The 14968-nt window shown below is 43.7% G+C and overlaps 1 protein-coding gene across 9 annotated transcripts in view; it reads right to left on the bottom strand.

Moving 5' to 3' along the window:
• The window catches only part of MSRB3 (methionine sulfoxide reductase B3), a 258819-nt gene that overhangs the window by 99021 nt on the left and 144830 nt on the right, over positions 1-14968 (bottom strand). For 3 of the 9 annotated variants that reach the window (XM_032493339.1, XM_032493344.1, XM_032493348.1), the window contains one exon: positions 10097-11938. The exons of the other annotated variants lie outside the window; for them this stretch is intronic. In XM_032493339.1, the coding sequence (XP_032349230.1) occupies positions 11774-11938 (165 nt within the window). In that variant the 3' untranslated portion in view covers positions 10097-11773. Of the gene's footprint in view, positions 1-10096; positions 11939-14968 lie in introns of those variants that run through there. 9 annotated transcript variants of the gene reach the window in all.

Below are 14968 nucleotides of genomic sequence, written 5' to 3'. Positions count from 1 at the left end.
TGTATTTGTGGGAGAGGGTGAGCTACGAGCGTCCTTCTACTCTGCCATCTTGGCCCCTTCTCAAATACATCTTTAATATCACCTCTATTCTTTTTTTTCCATATAGATCCAGAATGTGGCTTATTTTTTTTTCCATGGGAATTAGAAATTATTTGGAGTATTTAGGGGGAGAAAAAAAAAACTCTTTGTCACTGATGTGTGAAAAATCAAGGTGTGCAATGCTACTTAACTCCTCTCTGCAATAAAGGCAGTCATGCAACAGAATATATTTTGGAAGGGCAAATTAAAATTAATTTGAAACAAATAAGAAAGGCTGTAACCTCATCCTCCCCTTGCCCCCCACCAGTGTGAACTGAACACCGTCCACGCGGCCAGTGTCTATGGTGGAGGCAGTTCAGTGCTGAGGAGGGAGTACAGCCTGGGGGGCTCTGAGCAAACTTGGATTTCAATTTGAGGTTGGCTGTGTGCTAGCTATGTAACTAGCCTTAACTGCTTAGAGCATCAGCTCCACCAGCTGTAAAATGGGGAAGAGACTACTTACCACATATGAGAGATGATGGATCAAGTTCCTGGCTTAAAGAGGTTACTTAATACACAGCATGATTTAGGTAAAAGGAAGGCCCACGGTGAGATCAAAGGTTTTGGGAATAAAGCTTGAGCAATCTCATCTAACTCTTAGGGCTCTCTCCTGTGCTCTATAACACTCACACCTTTCTGCAGTGTAAACCCTGACAGTTGGCTTTTCTTTTCCTTTCTCTAATGCAAGTGCCTGACGTAAGCCTCAATTGCCAAGGCATCCACTGCACTTGAAGGAAGGCCATCTCAGATAAACATACTGCATTCAAAGGACCCCCATCATGAAGTTTCTTTGTTTTAGAGATCTTGGTTAATTTAGATAACTGTTGTTTTTTCTTTTTCTCTTTTCCCACACTTTAAATTTCCACTCTCATGGTTTAAATTTGCCAATAAAGAGTGAGCACATGAAACCCTAGGCTCCCAGCCTCAGCCCCAGTTAAAGCAGAACCCCAGGCCTGTGCTCTCTCCCTCTCTCTGCCTGAGACCCCACTGTGTGTCCGGGGCATGCCTTGTATGCTCCATGGCTTGTAAGTAACACACTTTTCTTCTTCAAATTTCCAGCTGGTTATTGCTGAGGGCATCCTGCAATTATAAGAAGAACCACAAGGATCCAGCCAGTGGTAACACTGGTTCAGAAAAGGAAGAAGATGTCTGTGGGAAGCTCACTGGGGCCCAGATGAGTGGCCCCAGGCATTTCCAGCCAATAGCATTACTATCCTACTATTGATAGGCTGAGACCTGCACACAACAGTTGGCTCAGTCGGCAGGATTTTGTGGCTGCCCCTGCAATTAACAGGAGGAGAATGCCCTTTACCTGCAGCTTGCTTGCTAACCATCTAACTCAGGTGGGTAACACCATCTGGGGAGGAGCACCACTTGCGGGGGGTCAGTCACGCTGCCACGTGCTTCCCCGTGTTGCCTCTGTCAAGGGTTGCCTGTGGTGTCCAACCCCAAAGATCACGGCTGCCTACAGCAATCCAGCCATCTCCCCAGAGCACCACGGTCGAGGCCATATGGCCTGACAAGATGACTAGACCAGTAACTATAAAGGCCTTACTTGACTAACGATGTGCGTGAGCACCCTCCACGCCTCAAGGCCGAGGAGAGCTGAGGCGGGTGGGCTGGATCACAAGGCTACTGTCACTGCCCAAGGAGAAGCTCTGGGCTAAAGGCACGAGGAAGGGATTTCTTTAGGTGAGGAGGACAGGAGACCTCTACCTCCAACCACTGAGTCAGCAGGTTGTTCCCAAGCTGCGTGTCCTAACCCAGAAGAGTGAAACTGTCTTGCAGCTGCAAACCCACGGCACCACCAGAGGGAAAACACAACAGGCCTCTGTGCCACTCTTCATTCGCTGCTGTAATTCTCCATCCCTTGACCCAATGGGATATCATGGGTCCAATCTTTGGCACGGTGTTGCTAATAAATTAATGGACAAATGTAAGTGTTCTGAACATTTAGTACCAGTACCTCCTAAGAGCCCTGAGGAGGTACACCAGCTCCTTGATAAATGCAACCCCCCCCCCCATGGAAGCCTCCCGAGCACTGCTCCGAGCTGGGGCATCCCAACATGCCAAGGCTCCGGTATCATACACCCCGTGCATGCTGCACTAGGGGGTACACACCCCAGTCCTGGAGAGGTCAATTGGGACACCCTGGAGAAGAGCAGCCACCTACAAAGAGGGCTCACAGGAATGTCATCCACAAACACTTCTGGTAACAACACGTAAGATTAAGGTGACAGGAGAACATCAAGAAGTGGAAGCTGAGATCAGAAACTCTACCTTATCGGAAATTCAAACCTTTCTCTATGTGGCCGGAAGAAGAGAGGGGAACTGACGCTCTTGTGAGATTTCTTGTTTACTTGGAACGGGCTCTGAATTGTTACCCATGGCTGCCAAAATGCATCAGCTGGCCAGTACTTCTAAAGACCCTAAAATCCATAACTTTCTTAAAGATCCATCCAGGCTATATGCTCATTTTCTCCAAGCTACCACACGCCCTGAGCCCCTTCAGCTTTCCCCTGAGTGAGGCGGAACTAGAAGCACGCCTCACAAGGTGTCCTTGCCACGAGCAGGAAAGCTGACAGCATTATCAAGGCCCTCGTCAGGAGGAAGAGGGAAAGGGAAGGCAAAGGCCCAGAGCCAGTGGCATTTGAACCAGGGCCTCGCCTCTCCTCACTTGGATATTTACCGCCTGGTGCTGGGCCCACCCTCCCAGCAGTGATCATTGCCCAGGCTTACAGCTAGTGGGAAACATTAAGATGCTGTGCAAAATTGGCACGACCCAGTGGGTTTTTCATTTTCATGATCACAGTGACCCAAATGATCCCACCTTCACTTCTAGCCCTGAAGAGGCTCCACTTGACCTTGAGTTCAGAAGATTATTTTTACAGAGTACACTCCCTAATTACAGGGCAGAATTACTACATTTTTGGGGGACTGCGATAACCATTCGAAAGGCACTAAAGCTCCCAGGATAAAATTTACATTCTTTGTCTCTTGACGATATAAATCTTTCTACGTCTTTGAAATGTAAACACCCCAGAAGGTAACTAAAACTCTGGCCAAAATCACCTGCGGCTGAAGCAAAGCGGACTAGATTGGGAGCAAGGGGAAAGCAGCTTTTTAAAATACAAAATGCTATAAAAGTTCTCTTGCCCAAAATCAGGTCCACAGACTCCTTAAGATGACTTGTCAAGGACAAATACAAATCTTGGAAGTCTTCTCCACAAATATTAGTAAAAAGCTTTAGCCACTGGATCAGGTAACCTGAAACTCTGCCTGCCGATTTGGATTCCACAATTATTTATAAACTAATGAGTTTTATATTGTTATACCTGATTCATGGCTAAAATCTTGGAACAGAAGTTTTAGCGTCTCTGTATCTGTCTGCATGTTTATATGTATCTATGGATGCATGTTATGTTTATGTGATTTTTTTCTCTCTACCTCCAGATGACATTGCTAAAATTAATTTGTAAAACAGCTCTAGTTAATTGGCTTAAAAATAATCACTTTCTGAATTGAGTATTCTTAAAGCTCTGAAATATAGAAACGGAGCCAAATGTTTTTCAAGTTCACATGATCTGGAATAATCTTTGATAGATAAAAACTTGCTTAAGTTTGGTTTAAATTAAATAGGTATATCTTCAGAGTTATCAATATTAAACATAATTCAGATAAACACCTTTTATTCTACCTGGGTTTACTGGTCAAATTCATGTAAATGCTTGTAAAATTTGTCAGTAAGAAAAGTAGCTACTGGCTACTGACTAATGAAGTTTCGTGGGTAGTCTGAACAGCATTGTCGGGAGCAAATGATTTAGATAGACGTAATCAGAGTAACAGTTTAGGTGAACTTTTTAGTGATAATTATGAGTTATGGTAATACCTACTTAAAAATAGTTTCCCAAGTATCTCTGGTAACTTGAAACTTCATAGTTTTGCTAAGTTAAATTAAACGATGGGAATTCTTTGAATGTCTAGGTCATTTCCAAATAAGAGAAAATACTGAAACATTAATTGATAAGCAAGTCTAAGTTTACCTACTTTTGACCTCTTATTAGAGGAACTAAAGATATTTGGGTCTCTTAATAAACTTATGTTGTGCCACATTGAGTAATCATGCTATGATGTAATGTATATTTCTAGAAATTATGGCATACGTTCAGACATTTACCAATCTAAAGAATGCTGGTATAACAGACAATTCACAATTGTTTTCTTCTTAGTTTTAGCTAGAAATTAAAGTTTCTAAGGGTTAAGAATTCTAATTAACATATGTAATTAAAGTTGCTAAAAGCTACTAGGAAAAAGAGAACAACAACTCTGTTTGCAAGGAAAGTAGGATGTGTTTTTGGTTAAGAAACGGTCTGAAGTAGAGAGATGCATTTTTTAAGGGGAAAGAAAGTAAATTTGTCCTAAAGCAAAACTGGTTATCTCAGAATGGGAAAGAGGAAAATAAAGGACAAAATAGCATAGAAAGTTGGGAAAAGAGAGAGGGAGAGAATTTTACCTTGTGTAGTCAAGATGTCTAAAGTGGAATTAATTCATTATAAGGGTTTTAAAAAGTAAGCTTTGATGTCAATAGCATACTTCTGTAAAACTAAAACTTATTTTTTCATCTGATAAAAGGAGAAAGTTTTCTTGAACTATTGGTCTGCTCTTAATAAGCTACTGTGAAAGATTTTTCTTTACCTTTTAAGTAACCTGGCTAGAAAACAAACATCTTGTGTTTTATGAAAATAATTTCCTGTGCTTCCTGTTGCCTTGATCAGGTCCTTGATTACTTACGATAACTGAGTCTTCTCTATATTAAAAGAACTAAAAGTTTTGCTCACAACTATGTAACCCTCTGTATTTGTTTTCTACCTACAAACTGGAATGGATAATAAATTATTCTTGTTTCCTCCAATATCTGGCTACAGCTCTCCAAACTAATGTTTCCAGTTTTTCTCCACTCTGCTGACTTGGAATCATCGAGAATTAAAACTGTCCTTTTCCCAAAGCCATGCAAGCTAAAGTGGGACAACGTGATACAAACTTCAGAGACGTCACCTCACTTATCTGTGGACAGTCTTCATGCCTGTTACTATGTGGGGCACTCAGAAAAATCACCAGACACATTCAAACTGCAAACTAGGAACATCTATCAGATTGCCACTGTCTGCTCTCATCCCTCTGAAGATGTTTTGAGCCCAGCATCTGGAAGTCTTCTAGACTAGCTGCCTTCAGAATTTAGTAACTGGGATTATAATCTGCTTCAATAATTAACCTTTGTTTTTTTCCTTTTGTTTCCATAGTGATGTCTTTTATTAAATACCTGATGCAAATACTTGTACCACATGGGCCTAACTTGAGGAAACTGCCTGCATCACCACATTTTGAAATAAGACACAACCCTTTAACTGAGCTGACCTAGTCTCAGGACTAAGAGACTGGTTCAATGAGATAGTGAGTAATCTACCAACTCAGGACAGATTCAGACCTATTTACACCAGACTGGCCCAAGATGTTAAAACATTCCACAATTTTACCAATCTTTGAACAGATTCCCAGGGCCAGATTCCTAAGATCACTGACCTATTTTCATGGCTGGACCTTTCAAGTTTGGGACAATGGGTATGGACAGGATTTCAGACTACTGCCTGTATAATTACAGTTTTTACTACTTTAATCCTATTTACATGTGCAATTTCTGGGTTACAGCATGCCCTTCACCTGACTTTTAGCATATCAGCTATCTAGGCCATTAAAGGCCTCACCATTGACTATGAAGCTTCCGCATCACAGGATGGATTGTCATGTAAGCCCTGACAGCTGGCTTTTCTTTTTGCAATGCAAATGCATGACTTTAGCTTTGATTGCCAAGGCATCACTTCAAAGAGGGTTATCTTGAATAAACACATTGCCAGCCACACGACCAAAGAGCCAGGACACCTGCACCCTCCCTCCCCACCCCACCAGGAGGCTCCTTTGCTTAGAGATGGTCGATTTAGGTAACTGGCCACATGAGTCACCAGTCTTTTCTTTTTCTTGTGCTTTAAATTCCTGTTCTCATGTTTTAAATTCGCCAATAAAGAGAGAGCCCATGAAACTCTAGGCTCCCACCCTCAATCCCAATTAAAGCAGAACCCCAGGCCTGTGCTGACTGTCTCTCTCTCTCTCTACCTGCGACCCCACTGTGTGCCCCAAGGGCGTGCCTTGTACGCTCCAGGGCTTGTTTTTCTTCGTAGTTTCCAGGTGGTTATTGCTGAGGGTGTCTTGCAATCATAATAAAAGCACAAGGGTCAGGCCAGTGTTAACACTGGTTTGGAAAAGGGAGAAGATGTCCGTGGGAAGCTCACCAGGGCCCAGGTGAGTAACCCCAAGAATTTCCAGCCAACAGCATTACCACTGATAGGCTGAGACCTGAGCAAAACATTCTCTTACTTTGCTTTCTAGTTATTTCTACACCTTTCTACTCCCTTACCTTGTTAGTACAGTGCTGAGGTAAATACTTAAAAATTACTAGTTGACTTGCTCTGCTGTTTGTTTCTGAAAATCAGTCAGGTTCCTGCCCAGCCTGGATGATAATGTGGGTGTGTGTTTGCTGGAAATGATGGTGGCAGACACTGCAGGGAGGGGAACTGCAAACTTTGAAATTAGAAAAAGGTTCTCTGGCATCCATAATCTGACAACAGTATGATTCCGTAACCAGCCTAAAAATTGGGGGACATCTCAGGTAGGCATGAGGATCTGATCTGACCCCTAAAACTCCGGTCACTATGATGCGTCCATAAAAGCCCCTTACTTGCATGACAAGACTTACAGGTGTTTTAGGATCAGAGCAGCCTGGTTTAGAACCTATGATCGTCTTTGGCCAATCCCTTTCCAGGTTGGTTCAGGACAAGGATAGCGTCTGGGAGATACTGGATGGGAAGAGTTCTTTCCAGACTATTCTTTTATGGCATGTGGCATTTTTTCAGGTCCCACATCAAAGTGGTTAAATTCCTATCAGTTTCTATGTAGTGCACAACAAGACTGTAAGACTGACTGGTAAGAAGTCAGTACAGGATACTCACAGGCCTGGTCCAAGGCTTTTTATGCCAGCATCTTCTAGAAGTCATTGCATGGTTAAGATCTGGGTGACAGTGGCAATTTTCTGACAAAAGAGTCACAATTTGGGTACATGGTACCTTTGTAAAAATCTCCTAGTGGGTTAAAAAAAATGATGATGATGATGAAAGGTACAGGTACAAGGAAAAAGAAGAGATGGGAAAGGTCATTATGTAAATTTATGCAGGGAGATCAGTTCTCCAGTTCTTGGAACTGCTTGAGAAGGACCGTGCCTGGACACCCTGCATTTCTAGAGAGGTAGTGACGAGCACCGCTGGGCAGCCCGAGGTCAACCCAGACGTGCAAACAGGAGCTAAGGTGGTGCTGGTTGAGGAGAACAGGCTACTTCTCCAGCACAGAAAAATGGACAATGAAGGGCAAGAAGAGCGGAAAGGCATGATGCTTCGGGAAAACTGTTTGGCTCATCTCTATAGGAAGACAACCAGAGAACGAACACAAGAATATATGTACGTACGTGCAGGACAGGGACATTGTGCTGTACACCAGAAATTAGCACATTGTAACTGACTGTACTTCAATAAAAAATAATTTTAAAAAAGAAAGACAACCGGTGATGACAAAACAAGTCATTTCTGAGGGTCAGATAGAATTTTTTTTTTTATACTAATTGACGTTTTCATACTGAAAGTTCCAAGGCAGTGGTTCTCAAACTTGAACAAGCACCCGAATCACAAGGAGGGCTGCTGAAACATAAAGTGCCGAGGCCCTCCCCGAGACCTGCTGACGTAGCAAGTCTGGGAGAAGGCCCCAGAACTTGCGTTTGTAGCAAGTTCCCAGGTGATGCTCATGTTGCCATCTGGGGACCACATTTTGATAAGCACCGTTCTAAGGCAAGAGTACATGAAATTGCTGGCCTGAGAAATTTTAGGATCCCAGGAATATGACTTAAAGAATTGGCTTAAAAACAAAAGTCCTGATCATCTCACTTCTCCTCCCCCAAATAAACAAATCAACAAAATGAACTGAAAAATTTCAACAACAAATGATACCATACAGAAACTCTTCCGTCAGAGACATTTAAAGGTAAATTCATTTGTGAGCAATGGGGGAACTCCTAATGTGTTTCCTAGAGACCAATCCTGGACAACAGTGTAAATCTCCTGTCAAATTCTTTACCAGAGGCCTAGGCATCAGCATGGCATCACTTCTGCATTTTTTTTCTATAGAGTGATCATGATGCAGCTCGCCAAAGCTCATGTTAGGCACAAAAACATACACGAGCTGCTGAAGATGCTGCTGAAGATTCTGCTGAGGTGAGGTGAAGCCTCAGTAATTCTGTAAATGTTTCCCTTCCCTCCAATCTTTCACATCCCTGGAGGCCTCTCCCGGGGCCTGGGGTATGGAGAGTCCGGACGAGACCCGACTGTCAGATCCCTAGCTCATAAAGGCCACGTCGGATAAAAGGCCCGCTATATGAACCACAGACACATCAGCTGGGTAAGCAGATAAACAGAGCGGCCCACGACAAACTCTAGCAGGCAGTCCGTGCATCTGAGCTAAAAATAAGAAAGGGATTCAGGAATCAGAGAAGAAAACATTTTTAGAAAGAGATTTTATTGCATAATTTCTGTATACAATAAACATAGGAAAAGGGTTTTTGATGAAAATTTCATGTCATTTTTCAAAAGTCTTGAATTGCTTGGAGAAAAGTTATTACAAAGCTATCTAAGGCAAAAATAGTATTCGACCTTCAGAACAAATGATAGTCCCTTTCATCCTATTCCATATTTAAAGCAAGGCATTTTCAATTCAGTTAACATGGAAAGGCTTTCAACTCGCTATATTATTTGTATTAAGAAGTTAAATGCATCTACGAAAAGTTTAAACACACAGAACTGTCCTCTAACACAATATATACTATTGCGTTCTTCAGATCCAGTCTACGTGAGTGTATGGATGTACTTTTTACACACCACCAAAGAAACCTGCATCTCCTAATGGTACAGCGAGGGCTGGAGTGCAGAGAGGGAAAGTCCCATGCATTTCCTATGTTAAATGGCATAACTCCCACAGATCACATACACCTCGCCGTATTGACTCAGTTCATTGCACTCCATATCCTGCAAAAATAAATCTAGTGCTCGGCAGCTGACATTATTGCTCACTTACGTTTTAGTAATATATTTCTTTAACATAAGACAGAAGTATACTGAAATTTGATACCACTTAAACTCAAAAGCAATCTGAAATTAAACCACATGCATACACCCCACTTTCTTTCTTCGATGGATGTTGCATTTTTCTTAAAGTTGACAGCTGGAAAATGTGGTAGAAGAAAAACTGGCTTTCCTTGAAACATATATGAAGCATTAGAAGAGGAGCTTTTTGAGGGGCATGTTAAGCCCTACGATAAAACTGGAGGAACAATGAGAATCCAGAGTCTCTGGGGAGCAGGAGAAGGCCCTCGTTATCTTCCTTGTCTACCCAACACTGTGGCTAGCGTCCAGCGGGGCAGGCTGCCACACAGAGCTGGAGCCATGTGAGATGTGCTGTGTGAGCCTGTGAGGGACGGACTGCATGCTGTGACAGGACCATCCTGGGAGACCCACTTCTTTAGGGATCCTTGGGTCGCTGGGAAACGTTGGGACTCGCTCCGTGAGGTCGGGAAAGACTTCTAGGATAGTCTGAATGTTGAGGCTTCAAGGGTCTTAAATTTTCCATCTCTTTTCTAGAGGGGCTGACACCTGCCCATTGCAGAGTGACCCCAGCGCCTGAGGTGAGACATCTGGGAGCCGAGGGAGGAAGAGCATAATGCATCTGGAATCCCTAAGCTGCATGTAGCCACCTGACAATGAAGCGTCACCAGGATGCCAGGACCTCATCAGGAGGTGTTTGTAGAGACATAGAAGGATATGGACATGACCACACTGACATTTTGATTGGTCACAACTTTCCATTTTAGTTTCTCATTATTTCTTTAAAATTGTCGAGTGTCCCTCTTTTTTTTTTTTTTTTTTTTTGTCTTGGTGCTTATAGGGAAAGATATCCATTTTTATAAGCTTTCAAAGATTTACAAAAATATTATTTAAAAAAACACTACATCTCAGGATGAGCATTCAAGGCTACAAACACAATATACATCAGTCACAAACCGTACCTTCACACCTGGCTGCAGTGTGTCAGCACTGCTCAGAGCTATGAAAACCTTGCAGTGCACAATGACATCCATCCCACCAGACTAAATGTTTCATGGCAGTCGAGCTGAGCTTCCTAGAGTTAAAACTAGCCATATTGCTACAAAGAAAAATTTCTGGCTCTTGGCCCACCTGTTTCCATACCAGTCAGCTAAGTCAGCCTCCTCTCTGCTTCTTTCCATTTCAAATGCCTGGGCTTTGGCCTCTGAGGCAATTAGAACCAGATCAGTTTAATTCTACAACACTGATCTTAACTGTATAGCAATATAGCAATTTTCCCCTGAGAGTGTCAATTATTTCACAAATATTGTAAGTCCAAGTGTATACATAACGAACAGGCATGAAGAGGCTAGACAGCTTGTCCCTGGTCACGCAGCAGATTAGTGTCAAGGGTGGGACTTGAGCTCCTGGCTGTTTCTGTTTTAACCACCAACATCCTTCCAGAGGTCACCTGACCCTGCGCACAAGGTCCTCCCGCCCCTTCCCTTTGTGCTCTGTTTGTTACTTGCAGTATCTTGTCAGCTCTTCTGCAGAGCGCGGGATGTCTAAGGACCCGCGGCGTCCTCCTCGGCCTTCTCTGCTCTCTCATACTTCTGCCGCCTTGATGAAGCGGGTTGTACCCAATATTTTATTACACACAGGGAATTCACCAAACGCTCTTCCAGCTGCAGCTGGCGTTAGAGTGGAGGGACAGACTTATAAAAGGCATCGGCAGGTGTTCTTCTTTGTGAACTTTGGACAAAAAGGGGCTCGATACTTTACAGTCGCCTTACATTCCACTGTTTTCAATGAAAAATAAAATAAAGGCCTAACCATGAGGTAATGTTTACTTCTCTGCCACAACGCTCAGTGCGCCCTACTCAGGTCTGGCAACAATTTAATATAAGGAAAGACTTTAGACCTTCACACCCTTTTAGTGAGAATAAATGACCTTAGCTCAAACTTCCCACAAGGCAGAGAAGTCTCATAAGATACCACTCCATCCTTATCTTAGGTGGATCTGCACAAATGCCTCCAGGCCATGTGTCTTGCAGGTCTCAACACCCTGCATTCCGAGCCCTGGTCTCTGCATTGCAGAGGAGACCTGGATTTTCATGTTTGAAGACCTAGCACCTTCTGCCTCTTCAGCAAGGAGAAAGAAATATATATATATCAAAAGAAGCTATGTGGACGAAGAGAATAATGCCAAACGGTACTTAAGTGGCTTGTGAGGAAGTTTCACAAAGCTATCTCCGAGGTTCACCAAAGTTATAAACTGTTCCCGATCTAGTCAATACCAAAATGCATTGATGGCCAGGGCCTCTGTTTAAGCAAAAGAAGAAAAATATTAATAGCATAAAACTGCCCTTCTATTTTTGAAAAAATACATCTGAGATAGGCGACACTGAATTTGCTTTCATAAAGCTGGGCACTAAGCACACTTGCTGCCATCACTTTCCGTCCCTCTACAGCTCCGTTTTGTCTGCCTGGGCCGGGCTGCCCAATGCGCTGCCTCCCTCGGCGCCGCTGCTATCTGCAGGCGTGAAAGACAAGGAAGCCGAATTTATGCAGTATCTTTTGCCGGTAGGACGAGGTCCGTCGTCAAAAATGTGCCCGAGGTGAGCCCCACACTGAAAGAGACGAGCAAAATGTAAGCCAACAGTGCGCACAAAGCAGGCTTTGAGGGGAACCCGCATTCCGCAGCTTAAATGGATGGGCCAGCCTGTAGAGAAATGATGGAAACCATCGCGGATGATTTCTAATCCGCCTGTCAATAGCTGCAATGATGGCTTCTGGCAGGCTTTGCACCACATGCTGAGAATAAAATACACCAGAATTGTGCATATCAGAAATCACCTAGGAGCCACTGTATTTTTTGATCTGTGAAGCCACTCAGCCAGCTGAAAAATGACTGCAGTAATTTTATGAATTGAGTTGACCCTTGATCTCCCCTTGTAAGAAACATGGCAGAATAAAATCTTTCCCCCTGGCACTGCTTTTGCCTTTGGATGGGTCGGTTTCAGATATGCAGAAGTCCACTGTATAAGATACTGTTTAACTGGCCATGACGGAGGTGATGTTTGCTTTCATGGGCAGTAAAACTTAGCATCAGACAAGCATTGGATGTTCTTGGAACCCAGCAAAGCAACTCAAGGCTCAGTAGATTTATGTCACGGTCACCAGGACTGCGGTGTGGCAAATGAGAATGTCACTAGTCCATGCAACGTTTTTTTTTTTGACTTCCAGTAGGCGGAGTGCCATGCGGGCTCCTTTACCCACACAGACTGGATCGCGTGGAGAAGGAATAAGCTGTCGAGCTCAATCCATGCTACTGACTGTCCAAAAAGCTGGGGAAGGAGGAGAGGCAGATAATCCAGACAGAAGCAGAAGAAGGGATGGTTAGTTATGCTGGTGTTTGAGAGAAATCCAGCCCAGAGAAAGTGTCTCCAAGAAGGCTGGCTCACTGAACAGAGCCCTGCACCGAGGAGTTTGCTGTAGGGGACAGCCCCAGGGGACAGCAGCACAGCTCACATAGCTATCTCCCACCCTTCCTCTGCAGGGACAGCGGTGAAGGATATGGGGACATTAGTGCACCACATTCAAACAGGCTGTGAAAACACATTGTTCATCGTGTGATGAAGAAACCAAAACTTCGGGCAAATGACCCCCATTCATTCATTTTGCAATATTTATGGAGCACCTGCTACATGCCAGGCACTGTCCCAGACTCTGGAGATCTAGGCAGTGGCCTCACAGAGCTTACATTCTAGTGGGGGAGACACACATACAAAGGAAATAAGGAACTGCAAAGTATCATAGGTGGAAATAAATGCTAAGGAGCAAAAAAAAAAAAAGGAGGGATACGCAGTGAGTGAGGTTTGGGAGCTGACATTTTAGGTGAGGTGGTCGGCGGTGGTTTCCTGGGTGACTCTGGGATAAGAACCTGAAGGAAGCGAAGGGGCGGATATGTTGGGGAGAGCGTTCCTCGTCAAGACTTAGGGGAGAACATGAAAGAGGTGGCATATAAATTACTTATTAATTCTTCTCACTGTGCTTGTTTGGTGTATGAAACACTTACAAATTGTGGGGAAATAGAGGTAGGAATTGGGGGGGGGGTTCTGCCCCTCCATACCAGATGGAGATGATGCGAGAGAAGTGAGGGATGGTGCTCATTACAACGGAGAGAACTAGAATCTCGGTTTCCCCACTGAAAGTGCTAAACTCAACCCTCACGAGTTCTCTAGTCGTTAATAAACAGCTCAAATAGTCGCTTTGACTACGTGGCACTTCCATGTTAAAAGTGCATTCTTATTTTACTGCCAACACACTGTGTCAGCTTATTAAACTCACTAAAAATGAACCCTGAACTGATTTGATCTATTGCCTGGAAAATATGAAACAGGCCTAAAAAACAAATCTTGCATTATTTTACCACATTTTATGCAGGTTTAGGTAATATCAAGGCTGACAGCTCAGATTGCTTTTCCTTTCTATAAACAATTGAGGCCAAATTTTCAGGCATCAGCAGCTAAGATGCACCAGTAAAAATACACAGGCTTACCCAATGGACACAGGAAAACACTTATGTGTGCCTGCCAAAACGGTCAGCGTGCAGGCCCGCAGGAACTGGTGCGCTCGGTGACCAGTGCGTGTGCACAATGACTGATCTCACGTGCAGCTCCGGCACTTTGATCACTTGGCATCTGAGAGGTAGAGTTTTCACATAAAAGCCTCAGACAGGCATTTGGTTTGTTTTTTTTTAATGAGAGAATACAGCTATCTGGGCAAAAATAAATGATATTGCATTTATTAATCATCTCAAGCATATTTAGAAAACAGTTCTATTTGTTTACCTTACTCCCAAAATAAAGCAGAGTAATGGTATGCTTGAAGCCACTTAGTGGTATTCGTTTCTCAACAATTTTTTTAAAAATCCAAATTAGAGTAACTTAATCTGTTGAACTGACTTGGTTCTCAGTCTGGAGTTTCATGTGCTAAATCTGAAACTAGACTTTTGGTTAAACAGAAAGAAAAACACAGATGCTGGATGTCCCTAATTCAGGCCAAAGAAAAAGGGAGGGGGGTGAAGAAGAGACATTATAGTGGAAAAAAGGCAACAAAAATCCTTTGCAAACAACTATGTGGGTTGGTGATGGGATAGGGAAATCCTCAGTGTGGGTGTGGGTCCCCTAAAAACAACAGTGATAGCTCCATCATGCTTGCACAAGGTGTTCTGGGAGAGTCACACCAGGCTCACATAAGTGAGGGAGGAGCAACATTTCAAGACACAGCAAGGTGTTCATTTACATCTGTGCCACCACATACATGCCCACTGCGCTGCCTGCAAAGTTGCAAGGCCGTTGGTCTGAGGGAAGCCTAACCTCAGGGCAGCATTTCTGCTCCCCCTCCAAGTACACCCAGTCTCCTGTAAAATACTGCTACCCGGTTCATTTTAAAAGTGCACAAGCCCTGAAAGCTCCTCCCTGAGGGGAACGCACATGGAGCCCATTCTTTCCAGCTTCTAGCCCGGCGGAAGGCTGGGATGATGAATGAAAGTTGTCAGTGATGCATTGTTTCTTTAGCTGCCTGCGAGCTCTGCCTCCCTGGCCCCAGCCAACTGGCAATGTGTTGGGATCTCTCGGCACACCTTGTTGTAACTG

Source organism: Camelus ferus, chromosome 12, assembly GCF_009834535.1.
Source record: "Camelus ferus isolate YT-003-E chromosome 12, BCGSAC_Cfer_1.0, whole genome shotgun sequence".
Classification (NCBI taxonomy): Eukaryota; Metazoa; Chordata; class Mammalia; order Artiodactyla; family Camelidae; genus Camelus; species Camelus ferus.
Note: the sequence above shows the minus strand (reverse complement) of the source record. Positions and strands in the feature narration are given on the sequence as shown.